The sequence below is a fragment of the Gossypium hirsutum genome, chromosome D08 (genome assembly GCF_007990345.1).
Source record: "Gossypium hirsutum isolate 1008001.06 chromosome D08, Gossypium_hirsutum_v2.1, whole genome shotgun sequence".
NCBI classification, from domain to species: domain Eukaryota; kingdom Viridiplantae; phylum Streptophyta; class Magnoliopsida; order Malvales; family Malvaceae; genus Gossypium; species Gossypium hirsutum.
In genome coordinates, this window is record NC_053444.1 from 5,164,637 (window position 1) to 5,191,224 (window position 26,588).

Below are 26,588 nucleotides of genomic sequence, written 5' to 3' on the forward strand. Positions count from 1 at the left end.
AGATAAAACATTAAAATATATATAAAGATTTTATCCAATCTTCATAAAATATATGTATAATTAGTAAATGATGAATTAAATAATAATATATCAAAAATTTTAAAAAGGTATAAGGGATAAAAGACTAATGTATGATAAATTTAAATTACATTAATAACAATTTAAATAATAATATATTGTATTTTAAAAATTGTATTAATAATAAGTTAAAAAAATGTCAAACTTAAAGATTAAAATAATGTTGGAAATAACTATATCAAAATAATAATGAAATATGTTTAACCATAAATAAATAAAGATTAAATTACAACTAGAATTAAAAACGAACTAAATTATTAATCTAGTTAAATCTAAGGGACCAAAACGGAAATTAAACGCAAAGGTTCGGGCATTCAAGTCCAAACAATAGAAACGACGTCGCTTAACAGAGGGCTTAAATGCAATCGAAGTTAAATGCACAGTATAAATTTAAAAAAACAGAAGAAAACTGAATCGAAACGACACCAAATACAGAGGGGCCTATTGCGCAAATAGACCGTTGAGCAAAAACGCGCGGATCCTTCCCTCAGGTCGGGTCGCAAGCCTCTAAACGGCGCTGTTTTAAGCAATATAAATCTAAAAATAAACCCTAAACAAGGTTCATTCAAGCGTAAATAAAAAAGAAAGAAAATAAACCCTAAACGGTGTCCCTCTCTTCTCCGCTGCCTTGAAAGCCAGAACTCTCCTCTCTCTCGTTCCGATTCGGACAGAGTAGAGGATGGCTCCAATGGCGCGCCAAGGTAAGTTTCTTCTTCGCTTTCCTCTTTTATTTCAGTTTGGTGCCAAAGAAGAAAGCAAAGAATCAAAGAAAATAAAAAAGAAAGAAAAAACAGAGAAGATCACCTTTTCGAAGAAAAACTTTCTGCTTTGATTTTTTTGTTTTTATTCAATATCTCTCTCTGGGGTTTTTTTTCTTCGAGTACATCTTTGGGTTTTTATAACCCGAAAGTAAAAAGAAAAAATAATACAATTTTTTTCTTTTCTGTTCTCCTTTTCGCTATTTTTGCTTGTTTTTTTTCTCTCTTGTGGCTTGTTTGTCGTATTTGTTGCAGGTACTATAGTCGTACGGAGGCGCGGGCACGCGCGTACGGAGGCTCGCTTGAGTGCAGAGGCTGGCGTGGAGCGGCTACACGCGCGCAGGCGCAACACGTGCGAGGAGAAGGCCTGGTGGTTGCGGCGCTGGTTGGGGCTGATGCTAGGGTTTCCCCTTCTGTTGTAATCGGGTTTGGGCTAGGCTAATTTGGGCTTAGAAAGTTGGGTTTAGGGTCTGTTTAGGTTTAACTTATTCGGGTTTGGGTAGAGATTTGGGCCATTGGGCTGGTATTGGGTCATTGTAATATGGACATTTTGGACATTTAATATGTTTACTTTTGTTTTTATTATCCATATTGGGTCGGGCGATATTGGGCAATTACACTATCTTTTGCTCATCTTTATTAGAATTTTTATATTTAGATGACAATAACTTTGATGGAAATGTACCTAGCATTGATATCTTAACTATCCCTTTGTACTCTCTTAAATATGTGGATTTAAGTAACAACAATTTGTCTGGAGAACTCCCAAGATGGATATGGAATGTGTCAAATTTAAATGCATTGGCAGTATCCAACAATCAGCTCAAGGGTCTCATTACGATGGAATTGTGGTATTTGGATTCTCTTAATATTTTGGACCTTTCAAAAAACAATTTTTCTGGCCCAATACCATCTTGCTTCGATGCACAATCTATTAAACATCTCCATTTGAGCAAAAATAGATTAAATGGAACCTTAACAAATGCTTTCTTTAATAGCTCTTCCTTGGTGGCTTTAGATCTTAGTGAAAACTAGTTGACTGGGGAAATTCCATACAGGATTGGAACTCTTTCGGCTTTAAGTGTCTTCCTTCTAAAAGCCAATTATTTTATCGAAAAAATTCTCATTGAGATATGTAAATTGTATTCGTTAAGCATCATTGATCTTTCTCAAAACAAGCTTTCTGGTTCAATACCTTCTTGTTTGAGTCATTTAACTCTTAAGCCAAATTATGAAAAATCTTCAACAAAGACCTATAAGGTATTTGAAGGAATCGTGGAAGGAGTTAATTACTATGGAATGACTGAATTTGAGTGGTCCACTTTAAGAGGAGCCGAGTCATTCTATGTATATCTCTTTATTGAGAATCAAATGGAAGAAAAGGTGGACTATACAACAAAGAGAGCATCTTACACATACAAGGGAAACATTCTTGAGTACAAGTCTGGAATTGATTTATCATGTAATAGATTAACAGGTGAAATCCCCACAAAGATTGGAAATTTGAGTGAAATTCGATCACTAAACGTGTCACACAATAATTTGACTGGACAAATACCGTCAATGTTCTCAAAGCTTAAGCAAATTGAGAGTCTGGACCTTTCTCACAACAACCTAATCGGAAGAATCCCTACTCAATTGACAGAGTGGTACAACTTGTCAGGGAGTATTTCGTCTCCGAAAGCTCAATTTGGAACCTTCGATGAAAGCAGTTATGTGGAGAATCCTTTTCTCTGCGGGCCTCCCCTGCATAAAAATTGCAGCGACCTTGATTCACCCCCGACAGCAGCACCAAATACCTCAAACAACGAAGAAAAAAGTGGTTTGATGGACAAGTATGTTTTTTGGGTGACCTTTTTTGTTTCTTATGTAATTGTATTACTGGTTATTGTTCTCGTCCTGTATATAAATATCCTTATTGGCGACAAGCATGGTTTTTTTTTTTGTTGAACACTGCATCAAGACCTACCAATATTTTATCGAGGACAATCTTCTACGATTTCCCATCTTCAAAAGAAGCGGGTAGCCTTGTGCTTTGGTGGTTTACATTTGTATGTAATTGCTTTTCAAAGTTTGTTTGGGTTATTTGCTTTAAAGTTTTTAAAGGTAGAATGTAATATCTTTGTTATGTAATAATTGATAGTGTATTATGAGAAAACTATATAAAATGTTATGCATTACCGATTAAAACATTTAATAATGCTTTACAATTTTCAGCATTCTGATAAACATTTTGTAGCATATATATATATAATTTATATCTATCTATATTTTTGTAGTCAAACAAGCTATTGATGTTGTGGTAAAAATTTCATATTGTTTCAAACCTTAGTGTAAGGAAAGAGAGAAAAGATTATATGAAACTGTGATTTCACATCCCTATCCCTTTTAAATAGGAGAATAATAAATTAAATTTTTCCTCCTGATTTTTAGCACTTTAGTTGGATTTGAATTTTTTCAAGAGAAAAAAATTGGAAATCAGGAGGAAAAATCCGATTTATCTCGTATTGAAAAGGGATAAAGATGATGTGAAATCACAATTTCATACAATTCCTTGTCAAAGAAAAATCTTCTGCCACTAAATCATAAGCTCAAACTTATATATATAAATAAGGCCAAACTTCATATTAACTACTAAATATGAATGACAAAAATAGTCTTTAAATTTTTAAATGATATAAATATTTTTTAAATTAATAAAGTTATCATAAATAAATATGTAGTTGCATTATTTTATTTAAACTCAAATTAATAAATATTTAAAAATTTAGTTCACGCGATATTTATCTAATTTGAAATTAATAAATTTGAGTAACAATAAAATTGAAAGCCTCCAATCTCCCCATAGTATGTGTTGATATGTTTTAGAAGAGCTTAATTTGGATTCCAACTCCTTCACAACAACTTATTGGCACAGCTTAGTGGGTTTTTCAATCTAAAGTCATTGAGAATAAGGAAAAACCAATTTAAAAGATCAATAAATATTAAAGGTGAAATTACTTAATATATTTAATCTTCCTTTAAACGAAACAAATTAATTGTTGAGTTATTGCATTTATTCTGTGTGATTTAATTTTAAATTTTATTTGTCGATCTTCACAGAATTATTAAATACTTTGAGCAACTTAGAGGAGCTAAACATGAGCCAGAATGAGGTGAAAGAATTTGTGCCAATAAAGAATAAAGGTATATGTATCAACTAGGGAAGTCTTACTAATTGTTTGCCATTAGATATCTAGTGAATGATGCCAACCACTAATTTGACTCTCAAAAAATGGAAGTTTGGGAAAGCTAAAGGTTACTATGTTAGCCTATGTGTTCACCGGTGGAACTACTTCTCTAATACAGCTTCTGTAGACATTCTTATCTGTTAAGACCTTATATTTGAGTGGCAATTACTTCAACAACACATTTTCTACTCAAGGTATAAGATGTATGTGTGTGAATATATAGTTTTACAATTTGGTTCCATTTAAAAATATTATTGTAACACCCCAAAATTTGGGGTTAAATTAGGAGATTATTATTATAATTAGTCTCAAATGGTGTAGAAAAATAGAAAGCTCAAGCCAAGTCCGGCGAAGTTCAAGACAATACATGAGATAGAAGCTTGAAGAGGCTTTATTTGACTTAGAAATAATATCTAGAAATTTTGTTAAAATGCTTTGGTATGAATGAAAAATCAAAATCTGTTAGTACTTTCTTTGCTTTTCATTTCAAATTTAATGTTACTATGTTGCCAAAAAATAATGTAGAACGAGAATACATATTAAAGATATCATATGCAAATGTTGTTGCTAACTTAATGTATGCTATGGTACGTACAAGATTTAACATTTCACAAACAATTAGAGTTGTGAGCAGATAAATGCATGATTCAGGAAAGGATCATCGGCAAGCTATGAAATGGATTTTGCGATATATCCTTAATACAATGGATATTTTATTGATTTTTTAGTAGGACGATAATCAGGGTGAATGGATATTTGATTGATTTTTTAGTAGGACAATAATCAGGGTGAATGGATATTGTGATTCAAGCTATGCTAGCGATCTAGACAAACGATGATCGACTACTGGTTATGTGTTTACTCTTGCAAAGGAGCCAGTTAGTTGGAAGTCTACTTTACAGTCAACAGTTGTCTTATCTACTACAGAAGCGGAGTATATGGCAATCACATAGGCTGTAAAAGAGACAATTTGGTTTCAAGGGTTGCTTGGTTAATTGGAAATTAAGCAAAAGTACGTCAAAGTATATTGTGATAGTCAGAGTGCTATTCAGTTAGCAAAGAATCAAGTTTATCATGCAAGAACGAAGCATATTGACATCTAATATCATTTTGTACGAGAGATTTTAGAAAAAGTAGAATAAAGACCCAAAAAATTTCTACCACTAAGAATCCTATTGATACGATGACTAAGATTGTGATTGTGGTTAAGTTCCAACTATGTTTGGACCTAATCATTGTTAAAACTTGAAGGTTGAAATTTGAAGATACTATCAAATATTGTTTGACAATGTGAAGATTTATTGAAGTAGTACAATCCCACATCTCAAAAATACAAGGTTATGGAGAGTTTATATTACTATAAATAGGGGTTGTTTTCCACCGTTATTATCATTTTCTAACAATTAAATTTTCTAGTACAAAAATTTACTTTCTTACTCTATTCACACATCACCTTTATAAAATTTTGCTTTCCATATGAAAAGTGACTACAAACATTTACTATCTATAAGGATGATTTTTAAAGTTGAATTTACATGAGGGTTAAATTAGGAGATTATTATAACTGAAATTAGTCTCAAATGGTGTTGAAAAATGGAAAGCTCAAGTTCATTATGATAAAAGTAGAACATCAATAAGAGAAATAAAATAAAATTATTGTTAAAAACTGTCAATTAATTCTTACTCACCACCATGCATACTTTGGGTATTAAATACCCTTTTACCTCATTTTATTGATGAATCATGGCCTCTCTATTAATTGTTTAAAACATATATTAAAAAAGAAATATCAAAATTATATACGAAAATGATTTGCAACAAATAATTTATTTCTATGAGAAAAAAAAATGGCTATTTATATTTATTTTTTGTAAAAAAAAAAGGAACTTGTGGAAGTGTTTAACCTAAGTATCTTTACAAGAGTATAAACCTTTGCTTTATATATACACTGCTTTGAATCTGATCCAGACTCAGCTTCTTGCCTCCTGCTTTTAATTGGTTTATGAGCGTTTATTAGACAGATTCAAGATTATGGGCTAGTATACCAAAATTTACTGTAAATACACTAGGCCTTAGCTCTCTCTATGGGGGGACAAAACTTTCATACCGAGCTTGCGACCGCTGGATCGACTAGTCGGATTTATTGGTTCGATTATCGGATTAGCAATTCTGAAGTTGGTTGTTTTCTATTGTGCTCGGCCAACTACAACCGACAGACCATCCCAGAACGCCCAGGATTAGATCGAGCCTCGAACACGCATTAACCTGAAACAAAACCGAGCCATTCCTTGTGTCAGTATGTAGTTCATTTCATGTCATTCTAAAGCGTTATTGGATTAGCAAAGTGGGTCTGAACACAGTACCAAAATTTCAAGGTTGGCTTCGACATGAAATAACATGACTGCCATTCCCCTTCCTCTATCAATCTCAGCCTGAAACGGAAGAAAGTAAAGATGTTACAGAACTATCAAACTATTAACATAATCGGCGTTGTATTTAAACCAACTCACCACACAGGCGCATATTGTGATGCCTACAGCTGCCAATGCTGTTGTGACCTCAGCCATCATTCCTAAAATCATATGTGCAATTAGCAAAAATAAAATGAATAAGAAAGTCTGATGCAACCTATAATGGCTGAAAAATGAAAGCATATTGACCTTAAATGCCTGGTTGGATCTCGATAAACAAGGTTCCAAGACTATATGTTATTCGAATTCAAGTGTGAGACTGTGAGTGCAGGTATGTTCAAGTCTTTGTAAATTTTCAATGTATGTGGAGCATCCTTGGAGGATCATATCCCCATATACCCATATCCAAATATGTGCTTGACATGGGTATAGGAAAATGAAGAGTCGGAGCAGTATGGACTAAGACAAATGTCTATGGGAACAGCTTGGTAGGATGATCCACGTTTCCTTTGAAGTCCAAAGAAAAAGGAAACAAGTTAACTAAAGGGCTGTAAGTCAACAGTCTCATTGGATCCGTAGCTATTTCATAGCAAAATGTGTCTACTTTAGTCATTCAAATTTCTAAGTCACTAGCATCAATATGCCACCAAATAAGTGTAAAATAACCTGAACACAATAGCCAAAAGATTTACCTTGTCGGTCTATACAAACGACAGAAAACCACTGGATAGAATGTCCTTCAAGATTGTGCCACGAGGCGATTTTACTGGCTTGCCAACTTTCCAAACCAGGCAAGACCTCCTTGTGAGGTGGATTGTTTGCAGGTATCATTTTTGCAGCACCATTGCCCAGTGAAAACAAGTAGCCATTGGCCTTTGAACCCACATCCTGTACTTGTTTGTTATGTTTCCCATTGACCTTAGGGACCCAAATACTTCCATTTTTTGCCGTCAAGGCATCTTCAGAACTTCTTCCTGGGGTTGAAAAATCCACAATGTTCTTCAGGATCTTCTCCCATAGAGGTCTGTTCTGTCTGGAACTATGCGAGAGGTCTTCCATTTCACTATCCTCTTCAGAATAAGCAATGAAGTCATTTACTCTATCTGTTGTTATTTCCACAGCAGAAAGTGCAGCTTGCTCCCTCAAGAACTAATTATTAGAAATTTAGACAGTCAGTGCCTCAACGGTTAAAGAGAAAATAAAAAATATATATAATTCACAGTTTCATACTCCATGCAATTCAACCTACTTTCATGATTTTGTGCCTGGCACTACGTGTTTTAGCATGTTGCAACCACTGTTTATGCCTTTGAAAAGCTGATTTGCTTGAGAGTGCCTGGAACAAGAGGCAAAGATGTACATTACAAAAGAACCAGGGTAATTGCTTGTGCACAAATGAACTATAACATCAATATGTTAACGTGGTCAATTTAGGATAGCGGGCAACCGAGAAGGCAGATAAGAATATTTGACAGCAATGGAAGTGGTTCAATCTGCAACCAAGTCTTCTTCTCTGTCATAACTGACAAAATAGTAAATATCTCTTCAATATTAGGTCCAATGACCTATAACCGTACTCTGAATTCGGTGCACTAACTGCTAGTTTCAAATTTTTGAAAGAAAAAGAAACACAAATTTATATCATCGAGCATATGAAATACGAGTTGTCCCACAATCTAAATATTATCATGGAAGCATGTTCTATTATAAGCTCTGCAAAATGGACATTGAACCACGTTCAATATATACTAACATTATAGGTGATAATCTCCACAACTTCTGCATTGGCAAGCACATGCGTGGGAGAAACAAGATTACCATTGACCTGCAATGAGAAAGTCAAGCATTGAATTGGTGCAATTTGCTGTAGGCTGACACTAGAATTAGAAATTAGCAACATGCAATACAAAAGTACCTTCGCCGCCACCATTTTGTTTCCAATGTCGGTGTGTATCATGTAGGCATAATCAATAACAGTAGCCCCTCTAGGCAAATTTTTAATCTTCCCATCACAAGAAATTTTTATAAGAGCACTAGTTCCCACAAAATTATGGTAATATTTTAGCAGAAATAAAAGCACAAATTATGGTTTACGAATTATCATACCTCTCCCCTTGGGGTAAAGACAAAGATACGACTGCATAAGAGATCTCTGGTTATGGTATCTACAAATTCTCTAGAGCTCATGTTGCCAACGAACTCCTCTTGCCATTCTCTAATTGCATTGAGCCAACCAACCTGGAGAAAAGAGAAAGCTTCATCCATAAAATTAGCATTCCTGTCAGGGGCTTTAAAAGGTCTGAAGGAAGTCCTTTAAAGACTATTCCTAATGACAACTTGTCAAGGAAACTAGGTATACCCTGAGTGCTATGTTTGCATTGTTAAGGCAAACTAGTTTCCCTCTTGAATTTCTACCATTTGGCACAGCATGCCCAACTAGACCAGTAACAAAGACTCTCCCACTATAATGAGCAGCAATGCCTCTCTCAGCTATCAAATCCATCTCTTCCGTTCTAATCTGCCAGAAACCAACAAAAGTAATTTAATAAAATATGTTGCAAATTTCAAAAAAGAAACAGACTAAATTACAATAAGCATTATTTGGACTTTCATTTTTTGATAAATTACTAACATAAATGATTCATCCAGGATTCAAAATTGTTTTGAAAGAACTTAAGGATATCCTCACATTAAGAACTTTATTCCAAATAATTTAACTTAGCAAAAAGTTGTTCTAGAAATAGCTGAAAGGAATATTGAGAATGTAAGAACCTGAACTTCCAGGCGAAACATGCTTTCATACAAAAATGGAATTACGTTTGTATGAAGACTTTGATAGCCATTAGGTTTTGGTGTTGCTATGTAGTCTTTCATCTGTTCAAAAGACAGACCAATATTTCACAAATTATCAATAACCTAACATCAAAAGTACACCAAAATAGAGGAGAAAGAAGGATACATACAGCTCTAGGAACAGGAGTCCAAATACCATGGACCAAACCAAGAACATGGTAGCAAATCTGCATGAAGTAAATGCATTTGTTACCGAACTACATATGCATTCTTAGACAACTACGTACTTTTTTATTGGCAAAAAATGTCACCTGTGAACTGCACAAAGGCCCAACTCCAACCGATGGCTTTGGTTTTATGATTACACGAAGCTGTTTATAACCAAGAGGAACAATGTGTCAATAAGCAAAAATAAACCATAAGAAAGTTTCGTGTTAGATGTCAAGATGGTTCAAGGAAATATCAAAACAGACCTGGGCTATTTGGTTAACCTCACTGATTGAACCCTTAGATTTGAGCACAGATTTGTACATACTGTGATCCAAGAAGAAAAATTGCATGTAAGGAAATTATCATTCAAACATCTGCCTTCAAAGCCATCATAAAAAAGCAGGCCACAGGGGAGTGGAAAATTAGCTACAAGTATTCAAAGGAACACCACATTCAATATAGAAATCGAAACCGATATCTTAAATCACACTCAACCTAGTTGTTTTCACGTCTAATGCGCACTTCACCCATTGTCACCCACAAAAATTTCTTAAAACCGTGTCGTAGGTCTTTTCTACTGCATTAGTGCATGGTCCCCACTTAATCAGCTAAGGCAAATATTAATGAAAGTACAGCAAGAAACATTGCATAATGACAAACCTAATAAACCCATTCGCTCTTGATGATAAGCATAAAATGCAGCTTAAAATAATTCCCAAAACTTCTAGACATGTGTATCATTAGGACGAAAACTAAATAAATAACAACCAAAAACACAGGAAAAAGTGCTTCACCTGTAAGGTTCCTTGCACACTGCACAAATTTCAGTTTTAAGAGTCAGAAGTTCCAGGAATTGATCATTCTCAATCTTTTTCATCAAAATTTTGTTTGCCTAGTACCCAAAAAAGAAAAAGAAAGATAATCATAACCAAATAGATTTGGTATCAGTTGAAGAACCTTAAAACTTGACACCTCATAAAATGGACTTTCAACATTTAATTACTATTTCAATTATCAATCGATAATGCTTTTAGAGCTCTTTCTAAATAATTTTTGTGAAAAGAGGACAATGTTTACCTCCATGAGCTCTTTTTCATGTTCTTTGTAGAGGTCTGCAATTCTTCTCTTCACTTTGGCATAATCTTCAGGATTTGTGTACATGAAGGATAAATTTTCAAGTTCAGACTACAAAATACAATCAGATGTGTTAAAACCAAATATAATCTTGAATTCAAGAGAATAAAATAGAAATTGTAATTTTTTTAAAAAGGAGCATAAGGATGTACCTTAATTTTATACATCCCCAACAATTTTGCCAAAGGTGCAAAGACCTGCAATGTCTCCATTGCAATGCTGGACTGAAATAATACAATAGAGTCAAAACGAATAACTAAATGGTCTATTTCTAGCTAAGGTTCATCTTTACCACCAACCTGTTTATGTGGAGGCATATGTGAAAGAGTGCGCATATTATGTAATCTGTCAGCTAATTTGACAATGATGACACGAACCTAAAAGGAAACCATTTGTTTAGCACATTACATTCCATAAAAACATCATCAAATAAAAAAAATTCACCTCCTCTGTCATGGCTAGAAACATCTGCTGCAGATCATCAGCTTTCACATCTTGTACTGAATCATTTTCATTCTTATACTTCAACTTTCCCAATTTGGACACCTGATTAGGAAAAAAAGATAAAAAAAGATACCAAAATGAGCTAAAACTATCTAGTGTTTTGTCTGACATGGCATTGAGCTAAAGGATAATGACTTATATTCATAAAAGTATAAACAAAGAACCTTGGTCTCTCCTTCTACAATGCGACGTACAGTAGGACCAAACTCCTCCTCTATTCTCTGAAATGTAACAATATTTGTATCTTCCACAGTGTCATGAAGCAATCCAGCTGCAATAGACTCCCAATCCAATTCCTAGAACAATAGTTGAGGTAAGTTAAGACTTCAGATCCCCATGCAGAATCAATTTTTCAATGAGAACAAACTTCAAATTAACTCACAAGTTCTCCAAGAATACGTGCAACTTCAACTGGATGAATGATGAAAGGTTCTCCACTCCGTCTCTTTTGACCATCATGTGCCTCAAAAGCTAGCTGTATCAAACAAAAAACAACTTATAGATATACGTCAAAGAGATAATCCCAGAAAGAACATGGTAAAACATTTTGCAAACTGAAGGCCTTACCTTAAGAGCATTATGGACCAACTCCAGCTCATTAGATGAAAGGTATGATATAGCAGGCTTCAGACCCTAATGTGATTATAAAAATAATCAGTATAAGTTTGAAGATATTATAGTAACAGCCTTGCTTGCAGAATAATCAATATTGTTATAGACAGGAGGTTTGGTAACAGCAATTTTACCTCCCACAAACTTTCAGGAGAAATATCATTAGAGGTATCTGAAGAGAAAGATGATGAACTACACAACTGCCACCTTTTACAACCAACATGAAGCACGCTTGATCTGTAGAGTTTCCCAAGCAGTATAAACTCAGAAACATCCGTTGAACACCATCGTCCTACATCAAGAGCCTGGCAAAAACACAAGATTCGACCATCCCAAAATTAGGAACAACCAATGCCTTTGTATAAAAGTCATACATAAGGCATTGCAATTCGATTAAAAGATAATATTTCACCTAAAGGAGTTGGAAAAAATTGCATGTCTATTTCTTTGTACATATATTCTACACCTTAACCTAAAACAGTCCAGTTTCAAAATTCATATACCAGCAAGGAACTTTTGAACAATTCCACGCACTCAAGAAATACAGCAACTTGCAGTATCTAAACTCAGCAAATCATTTCGTGTTTGTCAACCTAACGTTAACTACCCTTCCTATATACCAGTTCGCAATCTGATTAGAAAGCAGATAACAAAAATCAAAAGCAATACTATCAAACCAAAACATCAATTATAATTAAATCAAGTCAGCTAAAAAATGCACTAAATACAATAAACTCAATCAAATATCACAGCCAATGTAAGATATATCTTGAAAAACTGAGAAATTCTAGGAATCCAATAAACACTAAGAGGGAAAAACAGAAATAAACTCACTGGTTTGATCCGATTTCTTCTCCCATGGCGAGCGTAACCAAAAGGGGAAGAATGAGAAGGATTAGCCGTGCTTGCAAGGAATCCAGTTAAGACTCTTGGAGCTTTCCAAGCACACGAAAGCATGCTACAGTCATACCTTCCACTTCCTTCCCCTTTCGTAAACTTACATATATTCACACATTCCACAGAAACTGCAATCAAACGAAACAAAGGCAAAAAAAAAAAAGGAAAGAAAGAAATCAGTGAACACACAAATAAAATCGGAGTTAAAAAAGATGTAGACTTAATTTCATCACACAGTTTCTTCGGTAGCTTCAAATTTGAACAAATTCGAAATTTAACGAAAAACGAACAGTCGAAATTCAAACATATTTAAACAGCCGAGAACTAAAATTTCTTTAAATTTTCCAACATTTCTTATAGAAACAAAGTTCATCGGAGAAAATTAGAAAATCAAAAACATAAAAACAAATGAAAAAATTAAGGAAGTGAAAAGGTACCGGATAAAGAAGGAGCAAAGGCCATGTCTACAACAGCAGAGTAATCTCATTGAATCGAACTAAGCATTAAAACAGTAACTCAATCAACAATCCATCACAAAAAAGAAAAAAGAATCAAAGATAAAGGGAAAGAGAAAGGAATTTCGAGGAATTTATCATTCGAAATTTGGAATTGGAGATGGAAAATTGGAGCAATAAGCGATGGATTTGAAGCGAGGAGGTGAATACAAGAGATAATCTAGAGAGAGATATTGAAGCCACACAAATATACCCTTCTCTTTCAGATATTTCCTTCTTTTCCTTTTTGGTTAAATTATTAAAATAGACCGTAACTTTTATAATTTTACTTAATTCAACTTTTATATTTTTATTATAACTAATTAAGCCCTTTTCAAGTGTCCTATCAGTAAATTCCACTTCAATTCAGATTTATTTTGGTTTAATTATACTATTTGTGCTTATTTAAATTTGTATATATATTTTTAAGTATTTGTTGGATCGTTATAATTATTTAAATATAATATTTATGATTACAGTTAAAAGAATATAGTTTTTTTCAAAAATATATATAGTTTAAAATCTTTCTACTATTTATTATTTTAAACTTGTCTTATTAAATTTTTAAGTGGAAATTTCTTGAATTAAGTATTTTAATTTTTTTTCCGATTATTAACTGTGTTTTTAGGTTTTTTATCACTCGTGTCCGTTTTACTGTTCATGTTCAGAGTTTTTGACTGCCCCTCCCAACAATATTATCTTTAAGATTTGAACATGTGTCTCTCCTTTAGAATACAATGTGCCTTACCATTGCACCTAGAGGTGTTCATGGCCCAACAAAAATTTTTGGCCGGTTTGCTAAGCCTCAAGTCCAACCCACCAGTATTAATTTTTAATATAATTTTTTAAAAAATATATAATACATCAAAATAAAAACATTAAAATAAATGTTTTTCAACAAATTAAAAATAAAATAAAAAATATGTATACTTAAATAACATTAAGATAAATGTAACTTAATAAGCAAATGTGAAAAATAGTAACAAAATTCACAATAAAACAAGAGTTATACAATATTCAAATAATAGCAACAAAATAGTAGCAACATAATTATGAAATGGTAGCAAAATAGTGAAGAAAAAAATAACAACAAGAAAATAGCAAAAAACAGTAAAAAGAACCGCATTTATTTTTGTTTTCATATTTGGGTCGGGCTTAAGTCAAAAAATCTTAGCCAAGGTATTGCCTGTTTTCTAAATAGACCTTATTTTTTACCCAAATCTATTTTTCGAACTTATATTTTTATAGAAGCCCTCCTACTTTTCGAACGGACCTTCGAGTCTAGTCAGATAGTCTGACCCATGGACAGGTCTAATTGCACCCAACATTTGATATTATGTTTTTTTTATACAAAATTTAAGAGATACATAAATAAAATAAAATTCGAAGCCAAAATAATATTAACTTTACTTTCTCAATTTTATCATTTTAACTAAAAATATATTTAATATTTCTCACAAATTTATTAATTATTTATTTTCATCTTGAGTCTATTATAATCTAATTTTTATTAATTGTGGTTTTTTTTTTTCCTTCTTTTCCACAGTATGTTGTTAGGTGAGTGGAATTTTACTCAATCGGACAGCTTCATCGTAAAAACACGTTTCCATACATTGGAATTGACGTTAATGCCCTTCTTTGCACTATTTTCCTTTTGTTTACACTAATATTTGATGACATAATTGCAGACCTCAGAAAACAACATTTTTATTAATTTATTATATGGTACGAAAATAATACGAAAAATAATTAAAATGTTATATAAAATGTTACATGACATAAAAAAATAATACGAATATGATATTATAACACGTAAATTCATGTAAAAACAATATGAATATATAAATTATTAAATCTATATAAAAATGAATAATATCTAAAAGTCGTAATGCAACTACGATATACTTTGATATTGTATTTATTTATTTTATAATTCAAATTTAAAAAATGATTACATGTTTTATTTTTAATTATAATTTTAGGAAAAGAAAATGTATTATCTAGACTTTTCTATAAATAAGATCTTCTCCCAAGATTTTCAATTTGTTTATTGGCATCCTTCTTTGATCCAAAAAAAAAAATTCAAATCAGTATTTATTATAAAAAATAAAAAAATTTATTTGCATATTAATATTTATCAATTTTATAATTCAATTTAAATAAAATTGTTATTAAACATTAATTCGAGATGGACAATTTGAATTACAAGTTTCCTTGTTAACAACCCATTCCATGCAAGCTGCAATGGCTCCACAATTGGAGGCAAAATGAAACAATCGCTATAGTTTGAGGTTAATTTTGCAATTACGCCAATTTTATATAACAAAACTTTTTTTAATAATATTTTAAGTATAATTATCAAATAATCACCCATATTTTAAAATATACATACATAATTGAATATATCCAATGATCGAATTTGAGATAAGTGTCGATCATGAGAGAAACCAAAAAAAAAAAAATTATGAATCAAAATTGAATTGTCAAAATCTAAATTTATCATTGTATGAACTTAAATTTACAATTTTAGAAGGGTTAAACTATAAATTTACCATCTTAATTGAATTAGATTTTTTTAAAAAGTACAATTTAATTATAGATTTTATGTATAGTTGACTATAAATATAAAAAGATTGACTTTAGATAGAGCAGGGTCAATTATGAAATTATGAGGGTCAAAAAGTGAAGGCCATGTGGATAATGCATCACTATAATGCAAATTACAATACTGTACTTTGTTGAATTAAAACGTGGTTCGTCATAATTTATTGAAATATTCAATTAAAATTCATAATCGATGACTTTTTTATCACAATCTTTGCAATGTATCAAATTTAAATATTTAAGTTAAAATATATCTTTCTTTCTTTTCTTTTCTTTTTTTAATTTTGGAATTTAATTTTTGTATTTGTATTTTTGTTCACCCCTACAATTTAGTATTGATACTCGGGTAAGGTATCGATTCATTGATCCAAGTATTGATATCTTATGATTTTGAATTGACTTTATGAACATCGAAGCTAAAAACCGTATCGATACCTAGTCTGGGTATTGATACCTATGCTCATACTTTTAAAAGTTTGCAGTTTGATCATTCTTCAGGCTCGGGACAACTTAAGAGCTTTTGTAAGCTCGATTGAGTCCCGATTTTGATTGTATTACATAATATCCATGAAATTATGTCATGAATCAATAATGGAATGAATTAATTGCTATGAATTGTATGTGGTTTTTTCCGATAACTGTAGTAACATTCCATAGCCTGAGTCTGGCGATCAGACCAAGTGAGGAGTGTTACATTCGAGATATGATAGTAAAGATTGAATGTTGAATATGATATGTTAAATAGTTTGAACTATGATGTTTAGTTTATGAGACAATAAACGAATTTGTGATATAATTAGTATTTGGATTTCATATGTATGTACTTGGTATTTTTGCTTGTATGTGATTAATGCTTTAAATCATGTTAGGACCACTGAGCCTTATTGCTCAACATACGATTTTGTTTATTTCTATGTGCAAGTATCGTAGACCTCAAAGTCTCAAAGTGATTAGTAGCATCTAGACTCAACTTTCAACTCAACAAGTTTGTACAATTTTGTTATATTAATAGCAAGTGGCATGTAACTAATATTAAAGTTGGTCCTTAGGTTCAAGTTGTCATTTTGATACTTATGGTTGGAGATGTTGTACTTAAATATGACCATATACGTTGATGATGAATATGTGTATTAATTTGAAGGTATAATGATATGTTTGCTTATCCAAGTTATGTGATGCTATGAATTGAAATTAGAAGGTTGCTTGCATGCTAAGTAAATGGTTGTGATGCTTGAATCTATAATGAATAAGTATGTGCCCGGGATGTGTTTGAAATGTTGAGAATGATGTCGTGACATCATGTCCATGTCATCAAAGTCGCAATATTCCCTTGCTAAAGTTGTGACATTAAAACCTTTGCCATCAATGTCGCAACATTCCCCTGTTGAAATCGCGATATCAAGTTACTATCTTCATGACCACAACTCAACCCTATTGAAGTCGCGTCAAAAAGTACTGTTCTCAATGTCGCGACAATACCTCTATATTGGTTTTTTTTACATATTAGTCCATCATTTATTACTGAAGTTTCATAAAAGCTTTAGTAAGCCTACTTATAACCCGAATATGAATAATTAATGTTAATAGAAGTTTTAGAACTTAAACGTTTGCATGATTTGTCTTTTGAATATTGAAATGAAAATTGTAGTTGTTTCAGCAATGAATGTGACATCTCATATCTTGGACCGACGATCAGTTCAGGTGTAGGGTGCTACAGATAATAATGGGAAAAAATGAGGATATTGAATAAATTTGTTGAGAAATATAAACTTGGAATAGATTGGACACAATGAAAGTAGAATTAAATTTGGGAAGTTTTTGAACTAGTCGTCCAAACATCTAAATGTATAAAGTTAGTGAGGGTACAAATGTGTAGTTTTATGAAAACATGATAAGAAAAATAAAGTTTTTCACTAATCCTAGTATTGATTATGAAAAGATATAATATTCTTTTGTAGTGGATGAAATGACATTTAGATATCTTATTGGTTTGGCGGTTAATGAAAATTTGGCATGCATCTAATGTTCGTTGTTATAGACTTTTATATGAATCATTATATAGTGGAAATTTATATTAAAATCCTTGAAGGATTTAGAATACTAGAAGCAGATAAAAATCTTGAAAAATTGTTCAATATGTTTGCGTAAACATTTATATGAATTGAAATAATTTGAACATATGTAGTAAATTTGACTTATTGAATAGTAGTTAAAGGAAGATTATATGATCCAAAATACTTATATGTACTTTTATAAAAGGATTATGATAAAAATATGTTATGATTATTGTTGGAACTCCTGAAGAAATCAAAATATATTTCTCCAAAAAAATCTTCCTCACTCGTGACTTTCAGAAGAATGAAGATATAAACGTTTAGCAAATCCATTCAGGTGATCAAGCTAGTATTCAAGATTGAATACGTAGAATGCGAGATATTACGTGATGTTGTCATGAGAGGAAGTAAATACATGTTTTACTCTTTTTCCCTTAACGGAAGTTTTGTCCCACTAGATTTTTCTAGTAAGGTTTTTAATGAGGCAACATGTTATACATATTATAGATAATATACTTTTTTTCCTTCACTAGCATTTTTTCCCCCACAGGGTTTTTATCTTAATAAGGTTTTAACGAAGTACATTATCTACCAAACATCCAATGGAGAATGTTATGAATATTTTGTTAATAAGTGAATCCTCATTAAGATAAAGATAAGTTTGATGTACTTTAGGACTCTAATATTCATTAAAAGTTGATTTTTATTTCATTTATACTTTTTATATCTATAAATATAGACTTTAAAGAAGCATTATAAATATTCCTATTAATCAATAAAATTCAGAGTTGTTGTTTTGTACTTTGTTCTCTTTGTTATTTATTTCATAATACAAACCAATTAAATTAATTTATGTTAAATTTTTTCTTTGATGTCGGCCGAATTATTTTTTTTCCCATGGTAAATAACAGATGAAAAATGTTTTATTTATCAGAGTTAAAAAAAGGGATAATATTGTTGTGAGTTTAAAAATAAATTTGAATTTGGGCGATGTTAGATGGTTGAATCAAGTCTAGTTTAAGTATGATATTAAATTTTTTATATTCATTCAAGTTTAACTCATATAAAATATAAATCTAAAATTTTTCTTAAGTTCGTCTATATTTATAAATATTTTAATCAAATTCATTTTAGGCCCATTCATATTAATTTTTAAATTTTCTAAAGAAAAATTATATTTATATTTAATCCAATATTTAATCATTTATATAATTTTATTTCTTAATTTTCTTTTTGAAAGACATTTATTAAAATATTATATATAGGCAAATAAACATTTTTTAATGTTAAAATTAACTATTATATATTACTTTATATTTAATTTTTACGTGTTATAAATTATATAATATTTAAAAATAACATAATATAATACATTAAAAACTTAGAAAATGAGCCGAGTCAGACTCGAACCTTAAAATTTTGAACTTGAGCCTAAGCCCGACTTATATTTTAGGCGAGCTTAATTTTTTTATAAACTTAATTTTTGGACTTAATATTTTTGCTTAAACCCTCTCAAATATCGAGTGAGCCTTTAAACTTTGATGAGTAACTTCGCCTCAAACTTTTGTTGAATTCAGTAAAAGAAATATATTAAACATAAAAAGAAAATTTCCGAAGATGCTGAATAGATTCATAAATAAAATCTTATTTTGACGGAATAGATATCACTTTAAATTTTAATTTAATCGGTTCGTACAATTATTGCATTTAAGTAGCTAGATTGATATACATTTAAGAAGTGGTCAAAAATAGAACGACGTCTAACGCATTGATACATAGTTGTCGAAACATGATATTTCTATGAGGCAACTCCAATTGATTCCCTGGCATTTTCCTCAACCCGTTGTCGCAAGTGATCGCGTCATCAATGGCCGATTCCAAAAACATTTTTGTATCCTTGTAGTTCTTCGACACCAGTGATGATACCGCGCCATCGAGCTGCTGTGTCGCCGATATGTAATTATCTTCGCAATCCTGGAAGTTCTGCTCCACTGCCGGCTCCAGTTTCTTTGTGTCGAGTGTCTTCTTGATGTAGAAAGATGTGTTCGTGCCATTATTCGACGCCACCTTGATCGATATCAAGGCAAGCATGGCTAAGTCAGCACTTTTGCTGGCATGTTCTGCCATGAGGCTCGAGATGCAAAGATCTTTCGCCTTCACCTTCTCGCAAGCCTGCGCAACTAACGGGTTGTTCCCATCGGCAGCATTTATCGGCGGTGAAAAGGAGAGGTAAAGACAGAGAATACCTACAAACAATACAACATTATTTATGACAAGCCTCATTGTTGTTGTCTCCTTATAGTTTTTGCCCTCTTTTTCCTTCTCGGGTTTTTTTATTCGGAATTTTGTAAAATTTGAGTTCGTTGTGTTTTTAAATAATGAAAAAAAAATGATAGTGTGATTTTTTTCTTTTAAACAACAATTCGAAGTCACTACGTTAAGTGCACGAAGCTTCAATGATATCTAAAAATGATGTGGTAATAAAACAAATTCAAGAAACAATGTTTTGACGGTAAGATTCAAAGAGATACGCGTAGCCACTCGATCATTATGAATTGGATCCGTTGTTGAAGGGTTTGACCCCTAAATTTATTGTATTCTGATTTATCGGATCCTAATAGATAGTACAAATTTGAATATATCTTATTTGTATATTGTAGATTTAAATAATTCGAATTTATATAATCTTTGATTTTGAATATTTTAATTATTATTTTTAAAAATTTTATTTTTACAAAAATTGCATACCCCAAATCCAGCTACCATCCCAAATACAAGGCCTAGAGACTCATCAAGGTGTTAAAAGTATTTTGATCCCTTTTTATTATTAAAATCTCTTTATTTATTTTTTAATACCATTTATATTTATATTACCGTCTATTTTGAAATTTTGTCCCTTTTAATAATATCAACTACATAAAATTCATTAACTAAATATATTATTGCACAACTTGCAAGAAAAGCACTTTATTATTTTTTTTTAAAAAAATCAGAATTTATCTTAATGGATTTTTGTAATATTTATTTTTATTTGCCGGTTGTATTATTGATATATTTAATCACACTAAAAAACATATTATTATCAGATGTTTAATATTATGTTAGATTGCTATTTCCGCATGATAATCACGAAAATGTAACATCATTTTAGTTAATAGATTTGACAATTACCATTTAAGTAATGATTGTAATTTTAAAACACGACAAGCATAAAGACTAAAAATATCAAATTGAAAAAGAAGAAAAAAACTAAATCCGCAAGTTAAGCAAAAATCGATTTGCTCAATAAATCAACTTGCTTGAGATCAAATTGATTGTACCCAGATGAAAACAATCTGCAAAATACTTGCAAAACATCTAAGATTCCAAGTAAAGTTACCATTATATTAGCTGATCCTAACATGGGGCAACATAATCTCTCATATTTAATTCTGAAAATGGAAACAATGGGTGGATATCCAAAATAGAAAAACATGTTCAATCACACTAAAAAAAAAAGGGAAAATACCCATTTCGGTGATGATAGGTTGATAGCGGTGAACTCAAACCCTGAAGCCTTTGCTGTTCCTTCTTCCTCTAGCTCTCTCGAATTTCCTTCCATTTGACCGCACGTAGGGCTTGGTGTGGCTGTGTGGCACACCAGGAGCTGGTCCGAAGTGCTTCACAGCTTCACGAGCATTCTTTGGACCTCGGAGGAGAACCTGCATGGTATATTTCAACCTTAAAATCTCAGTCCATTTTTATCATTCCACAATATTGATAAGTTAGCAAATGCATTTCCTTTTCGTAAACCCCCTAATTAAAGCTAGGGTACTCAGACTCGAGTGTTATATCCTATACATGCTTAACTTTTTTCTACATTTTTCCATGTATTTGAAGGATTGTACCTCCCTACCCGTGTCTGAAAATGTATCAAACATAAATGCTTCAAGAAAATGAAATGCCAGAGCAGCATAGTATTAGGTTGCCAAGAAAAAGAGAAACAGGGGTAATCTTTAAAAATCCAAACATTTCATAAGGGAGCTTCTGAAAATGTTTTTCAAGCCTTCTAATCATTACGGTTAATTATAAAGTCGAACATTCAAAAAATCATGAGTAAAAGAAAACGATTTAAGTTGAGCCCAACATAGGAAGCATGAACACAGACACATAATAAGGATAACACGTACACGAAACAATTTATAATCAGTGTAAAAGCAAAAGGACTGCCTTTACAACTAAATTATCAAAAATGAGTTAATACATATATCTATACGGAGATCACAATAAATGACAGATGAAAGAAACAAATAACAGTTGCAGTAGGAAATGCTTATCAGCTCAAGAATTTTGATTAAAGCTCAATAAGCACGGATACGGACACACAATACTGGCAACAGGTATGCTCAAACTAATGATTCTGCTACCCTTAAACTAGAACATGAATTGATATAATCATATAGCTGCATGAAGAGCTTTAAAATGTTTATCTTCTCTCTCGAACTAGGATGCCAAATCTCGAAACATTTTTGGGTTCTAAGTCATTAGAACATTGGAACTTCATACAGATCAAACTAGCAGGTTTTATCATATCTATTACCTGCCAAAAGCTAGCAAAAAACACAAGCCAAAACATTCCTATCCAAACAACAATGGTGGAAGCTAACTGAAGTAAAAAAAAGAAGATTTGGAAGATGAAGCAAATACCGTGTTCTGCCCAAGAGGTGCTCGAAGAGCAAGTTGGTCAAACGTTAAACATTCCCCACCGGCCTTCTCGATCCTTGCCCTCGCCGTCTCAGTGAACCTTAATGCAGTAACCTTCAGTGCCGGAACTTCATACACTCGAATGTCATCGGTGACGGTCCCAACTACCACAGCGATCTTATCCTCCTGATTGATCAAACCAATAACAACATCAATCTCTCGTCATATGAAAAAAAACAATCATATTTTTAAAAGAGAAAATTACCTTGCCCTTCATGTATTGAATCAATCTGGAGAGAGACAATGGCGGTTTGTTGACTTTGCTCATGAAAAGCCGCTTCAAAATCACGGCATTGAATTTGCTCCCAGTCCTCCTTACTAGAAACCTGTAAAGCTGGCCGTAGATCCAACACATACGTTCGAAAAGAAAATCAAAAAATTTCTCCGTTAAACAGAAGAAAATAAGATGAAACGACTGGAGAAAGCGCGGGAACCTTGACGAGGAGCTTGAGGTAGATATCATCAGACTTCGGAGCAGTTCGCTTTGTCTTCTTGCTCTTGCCGCCGGCGACCAAATCGATACCCTGAAATTGCAACGAAAATTTTGTTGAAAGCTTAAAGAGACAGAAAAGAGATTAATTGATGTTAGGGATTTGGAGAAGCTGGAGATACCATTGCCGGTGATCACTGCTGCTTCGGGGGAAGGGGGTGGGCGGCGCTGCTGAAAGAACAAATGGCCTTAAGGGGGAGAAAGGTAGGGTTTTGTTAGGGAAAATGGTGAAATTCCGTTCAAAGCTGAAGTCCATTGATTTCAATGCAGCCTATATTTTTGGGCCGTTAGATCTGATGATCCGCTATATCTGATTATACTCCATTGAAGGGTCCGGCCCGCATGGAAAAATTGCCTCTAATGATTCAATTGCTTGCAAGTCCAAATATGATTAATTTACCTATAAAAGTCCATTTCCAAGTATATTTACGGAAATGGGCTAATTTTTGTATTATTTATTGGAAAGGGCCGATTTTGGTAAAACGCGTCCACGTAGGAGCGTTTTAAGGTGAAATTTCAGCAAAACGCGCCCCTGGAGGAGCGATTTTCCATGTCAGCACAAAACGCGCTGACGTGGACGCACTTTGTTGACGTGGCAAAATCGCTCCCCTAAGGGTGCATTTTGCTCCGTGTTTTTTTCTCCAACAGCTATTTTATTTTTTGACTTTTGGGGGGTCCAACGATAAAAAAAAAAGAAGTATAAAAACCCCCTCATATTATTTCACATAATATTTCTTCAAATTTTGGCAAAAAACTCTCAAATTTCTCCCTAAATTTCTCAAAGCTCTCAAATTTCTCCTTAAATTTCTCAAAGCTCTCTTTAATTAATTTTTTCCTTTTAATTTTTTTTCTAAATTAGTATTTTTTTTACAATTTCAAAAATATTTGATATGTTAGCAATGGCTAGGGAATTAATTCTTCTCGATCATAAACATATCTCTGTCGAATAAATGAAAATGGTAAGGGTTAATTTTAATTTTTGAATATTGTTTAATATTTTTTCATTTATGTAATTTTAATTAATTTGTATTTTATAATTTTTTATAACAGTCTGTAGATTGGGTGTTACAATGTTATATTCGTAATCCGTCTAATCCTCCATCACCGTTGATAGAAAATTACTTGAGGGGAGCGGGTTTTGGCACGTGGGCATTATAATTCGAGGGTGCAAGTAACTTATCAGCGCGTTAATAAAGAGGTAGAGACCCGAGACGCACACATTTCATCTTCTATGCGGAGAGTGTACTATCACTTTGGAGGACGTACAGTTATAATTAAGATTGTCGGTGGATGGGTTCGCACTCACAGGGCCCGTTCAATCTACTGATTGGGGAGCCATATGCTACGATCTTTTAAGTGTAATTCCGGATAATATTTATGGAGGTCGGATGGAGATGGGCTGGTTACGAGACACATTCCCGGAGCCGGAGAATGATTCGAATGAAGTAGAAAGAATACGATATGTTAAGGCATACATCCTTGAGATGATTGGAGGTTATTTGATGCCGGACTTGTCACGAAACCTCCTACATCTGAGGTGGCTGCTGAAACTCATTGATTTTAGAGCAGCTGGCGAATTTAGTTGGGGGTTTGTCGTGTTGGCAACATTGTACCGGAAGATGAGTGGGGCGATGCCACCAAATAAAGCCAAAATCAGAGGTTGCCTATCACCACTACAATTATGAGCTCGTTTCGCTTTCTATTTTTACGTCTCCGAGTAAACCACCCATATACATTTCCACTCATAACGAGGTAAATTTTTATTTGATTTTACAATTATTACATAGATTTAAAATAAATTTGTATGCTAACAAATTATTTAATTAGGTGGAACCATCCGGTGAGTTATGTTGGAATACCTACCGCTCTTGAAGATATACGACTTCTATTAGACCAACGGTCGGAAGTGCAAGTAAGTATTAAATAAAATATATATACATAAAATAGTTGTTTCATATTTAGTATTTAGTATTATGTATATAACTAATATTTTTATCATGTTCATATAGTTTCAATGGACACCATACGAGGATCTGACAATTTGGGCAGTAATTCTGGATGAATTCTTTCAAATTTCGAACATTTGGCATGTTAAGGTCCCATTGGTCAACTATGCTACTGTCAAGATGCACCAGACGAATAGAGTGTTACGGCAATTTAAATTCAGACAACAGATTTTCGAGGCACCTAAGGTGCTCGAAAAAGAGCACAAAATTGACTTACGGTAAACGAATGTGATTTGGTCGGTATTTTTCTCAGAATATATCAAAATTTGGGAAAATTAGTATGATCATATACCTACTCACGAACCGATCATCATTTTAGAGTTAGCATGCGCGGCGGATTACATATCATGGTTTTAGGATTCATGGCAAGTCATATTTGCTGTCGAAAGAGCAGAGGCGTCAGTAAATCCGTGTGGAAAGGGAACGACGGGGCCCTTTAAATCCAAGAATAAGGGATGACGGCACGGGTCCATCAATAGTGCCCACACACCGAGTCCAACGCCTCAACTGGCGACACCCATACCACAGCCCTTCAGATTATGCCAAGTGTGTATCCTAGCCCTTATATGTATCCTAACCCTTATATGTTTCCTTTTTCCAGTCCTATACCAAGTTGGAATACATGGCCTGGTGTATCTCCTTTTCCGATGACTTCGACTCAACCGACGATATATAGGCCATCGTCGCCGGAGGGATCGCACTAGGCATCGTCAAGGAGCTTATCTCATTACCAATCCCCATTGCCTTATGAGATTCAAACACCTCCACCGTGGGTGATGCAAACACCTTCATATTCTTTGTTTTATCAATGTGGGTCATCCTCCCAACACCTACAACCGGAGCAACCACAACCCCCGCCGGAAGCTAAACCAAGGAGGAATCCAGCGCGTAATCGTCGACCACCCCATATGGCACTGATTCCAACTGGCACATACACTGATTTTTTTAATATATCTGTAAAGCTATTTTTATATTATTTTATTTAATAAAATGAAAGTTACATTTAATATTTTAATAGTAAATTATTTTTATATTTTTAATAAAATAGAAGTTATTTTGAATAAGGCAATAGAAATAATGCAACATAGTTTCATTACAGCAATGTTGCACTGTACACTTAGCCTCAAACTTCTCGAATTTGGATTTAACCACGTTGTAGTTAACCCTGTGATTGATGCTATGTTATTTCAATGCACCAAGAAAACTATCATTACTGGAAAACTCCTTACCAACTTCTAATTCACCTGAATCCAATGAAGAACTTGTACGGTCACGGTCACGGTCACGCCTTCTATGTGGTAGATCTGGAAACTCCAACGCATCATTTGTCGATACATCGACAATATGCATGTGGGCTGGAGGCGAGTACGCCCTGAATCGTGGATCTTCATCATCATCATCTGAACCCCCTTCAATGTCTTCAGGTTCGGATGGAACAAGTCCGATTCAGAAAATAATACAACTTCTGCACCATCGAGGCCGAGATCTCGAGATGGATCCACATCAGACTCATCATCCAACCCACCATCATCTGTAATGTACGAGGTCCCCTCACCGGTGGACGTTGTAG

General features: G+C 33.0%; 4 protein-coding genes across 6 annotated transcripts; 1 reads left to right on the top strand and 3 right to left on the bottom strand.

Annotated features, from left to right (window-relative positions):
• The first annotated feature begins 2,135 nt into the window (after positions 1-2,135).
• On the top strand, positions 2,136-3,990 carry LOC121220073 (receptor-like protein 1). The gene is made up of 2 exons (XM_041099224.1): positions 2,136-2,671; positions 3,939-3,990. Exons 1-2 carry the CDS (start codon positions 2,136-2,138, stop codon positions 3,988-3,990), a joined length of 588 nt encoding a protein of 195 aa, XP_040955158.1.
• A 1,913-nt stretch (positions 3,991-5,903) lies between these two features.
• On the bottom strand, positions 5,904-13,341 carry LOC107917293 (putative GTP diphosphokinase RSH1, chloroplastic). Of its 3 annotated transcripts, none has more exons than XR_005917392.1 (25): positions 13,065-13,341; positions 12,565-12,755; positions 11,865-12,035; positions 11,686-11,751; positions 11,501-11,593; positions 11,283-11,414; positions 11,059-11,160; positions 10,914-10,991; positions 10,767-10,838; positions 10,558-10,665; positions 10,275-10,372; positions 9,744-9,804; positions 9,582-9,641; positions 9,441-9,497; positions 9,250-9,351; positions 8,837-8,995; positions 8,584-8,715; positions 8,393-8,479; positions 8,231-8,302; positions 7,727-7,813; positions 7,170-7,626; positions 6,577-6,638; positions 6,430-6,498; positions 6,174-6,331; positions 5,904-6,051 (listed from the first exon to the last, which is right to left on the bottom strand). XR_005917392.1 is itself a non-coding variant. In XM_016846666.2 (24 exons), exons 1-24 carry the CDS (start codon positions 13,087-13,089, stop codon positions 6,227-6,229), a joined length of 2,646 nt encoding a protein of 881 aa, XP_016702155.2. In that variant the 5' UTR covers positions 13,090-13,341; the 3' UTR covers positions 5,904-6,226. The 3 variants fall into 3 exon arrangements, 1 of the variants encoding a protein (XP_016702155.2); XR_005917393.1 differs by lacking the exon at positions 5,904-6,051 and adding an exon at positions 6,727-6,984 and having other exon boundaries at positions 6,214-6,331; XM_016846666.2 differs by having other exon boundaries at positions 5,904-6,331.
• Positions 13,342-19,510: 6,169 nt separating this feature from the next.
• LOC107908654 (putative invertase inhibitor) lies at positions 19,511-20,062 on the bottom strand. Its single transcript, XM_016835894.1, has one exon. The coding sequence runs from the start codon at positions 20,060-20,062 to the stop codon at positions 19,511-19,513; it is 552 nt and encodes a 183-aa protein (XP_016691383.1).
• Positions 20,063-21,142: 1,080 nt separating this feature from the next.
• LOC107917309 (60S ribosomal protein L18-2) lies at positions 21,143-23,282 on the bottom strand. Its single transcript, XM_016846675.2, has 5 exons — positions 23,135-23,282; positions 22,957-23,046; positions 22,728-22,856; positions 22,466-22,648; positions 21,143-21,480 (listed from the first exon to the last, which is right to left on the bottom strand). The coding sequence occupies exons 1-5, from the start codon at positions 23,135-23,137 to the stop codon at positions 21,322-21,324; spliced, it is 564 nt and encodes a 187-aa protein (XP_016702164.1). The 5' UTR covers positions 23,138-23,282; the 3' UTR covers positions 21,143-21,321.
• Between the last annotated feature and the right edge of the window lie 3,306 nt (positions 23,283-26,588).

What these genes read in the sequence shown, in the direction of transcription:
- LOC121220073 (XM_041099224.1), top strand. Translation starts at nt 2,136, where the DNA reads ATGACTGAATTTGAGTGGTCCACTTTAAGAGGAGCCGAGTCATTCTAT. An exon ending in AAAAGTGGTTTGATGGACAA is followed by an intron (nt 2,672 to 3,938) that starts GTATGTTTTTTG and finishes CGATCTTCACAG; the next exon opens with AATTATTAAATACTTTGAGC.
- LOC107917293 (XM_016846666.2), bottom strand. Translation starts at nt 13,089, where the DNA reads ATGGCCTTTGCTCCTTCTTTATCCG. An exon ending in GAAGAAATCGGATCAAACCA is followed by an intron (nt 12,036 to 12,564) that starts GTGAGTTTATTT and finishes TGTTTTTGCCAG; the next exon opens with GCTCTTGATGTAGGACGATG. An exon ending in GGACTCCTGTTCCTAGAGCT is followed by an intron (nt 9,352 to 9,440) that starts GTATGTATCCTT and finishes TCTTTTGAACAG; the next exon opens with ATGAAAGACTACATAGCAAC.
- LOC107908654 (XM_016835894.1), bottom strand. Translation starts at nt 20,062, where the DNA reads ATGAGGCTTGTCATAAATAATGTTGTATTGTTTGTAGGTATTCTCTGT.
- LOC107917309 (XM_016846675.2), bottom strand. An exon ending in ACCTCAAGCTCCTCGTCAAG is followed by an intron (nt 22,857 to 22,956) that starts GTTCCCGCGCTT and finishes ATCTACGGCCAG; the next exon opens with CTTTACAGGTTTCTAGTAAG. An exon ending in CACCTCTTGGGCAGAACACG is followed by an intron (nt 21,481 to 22,465) that starts GTATTTGCTTCA and finishes TATACCATGCAG; the next exon opens with GTTCTCCTCCGAGGTCCAAA.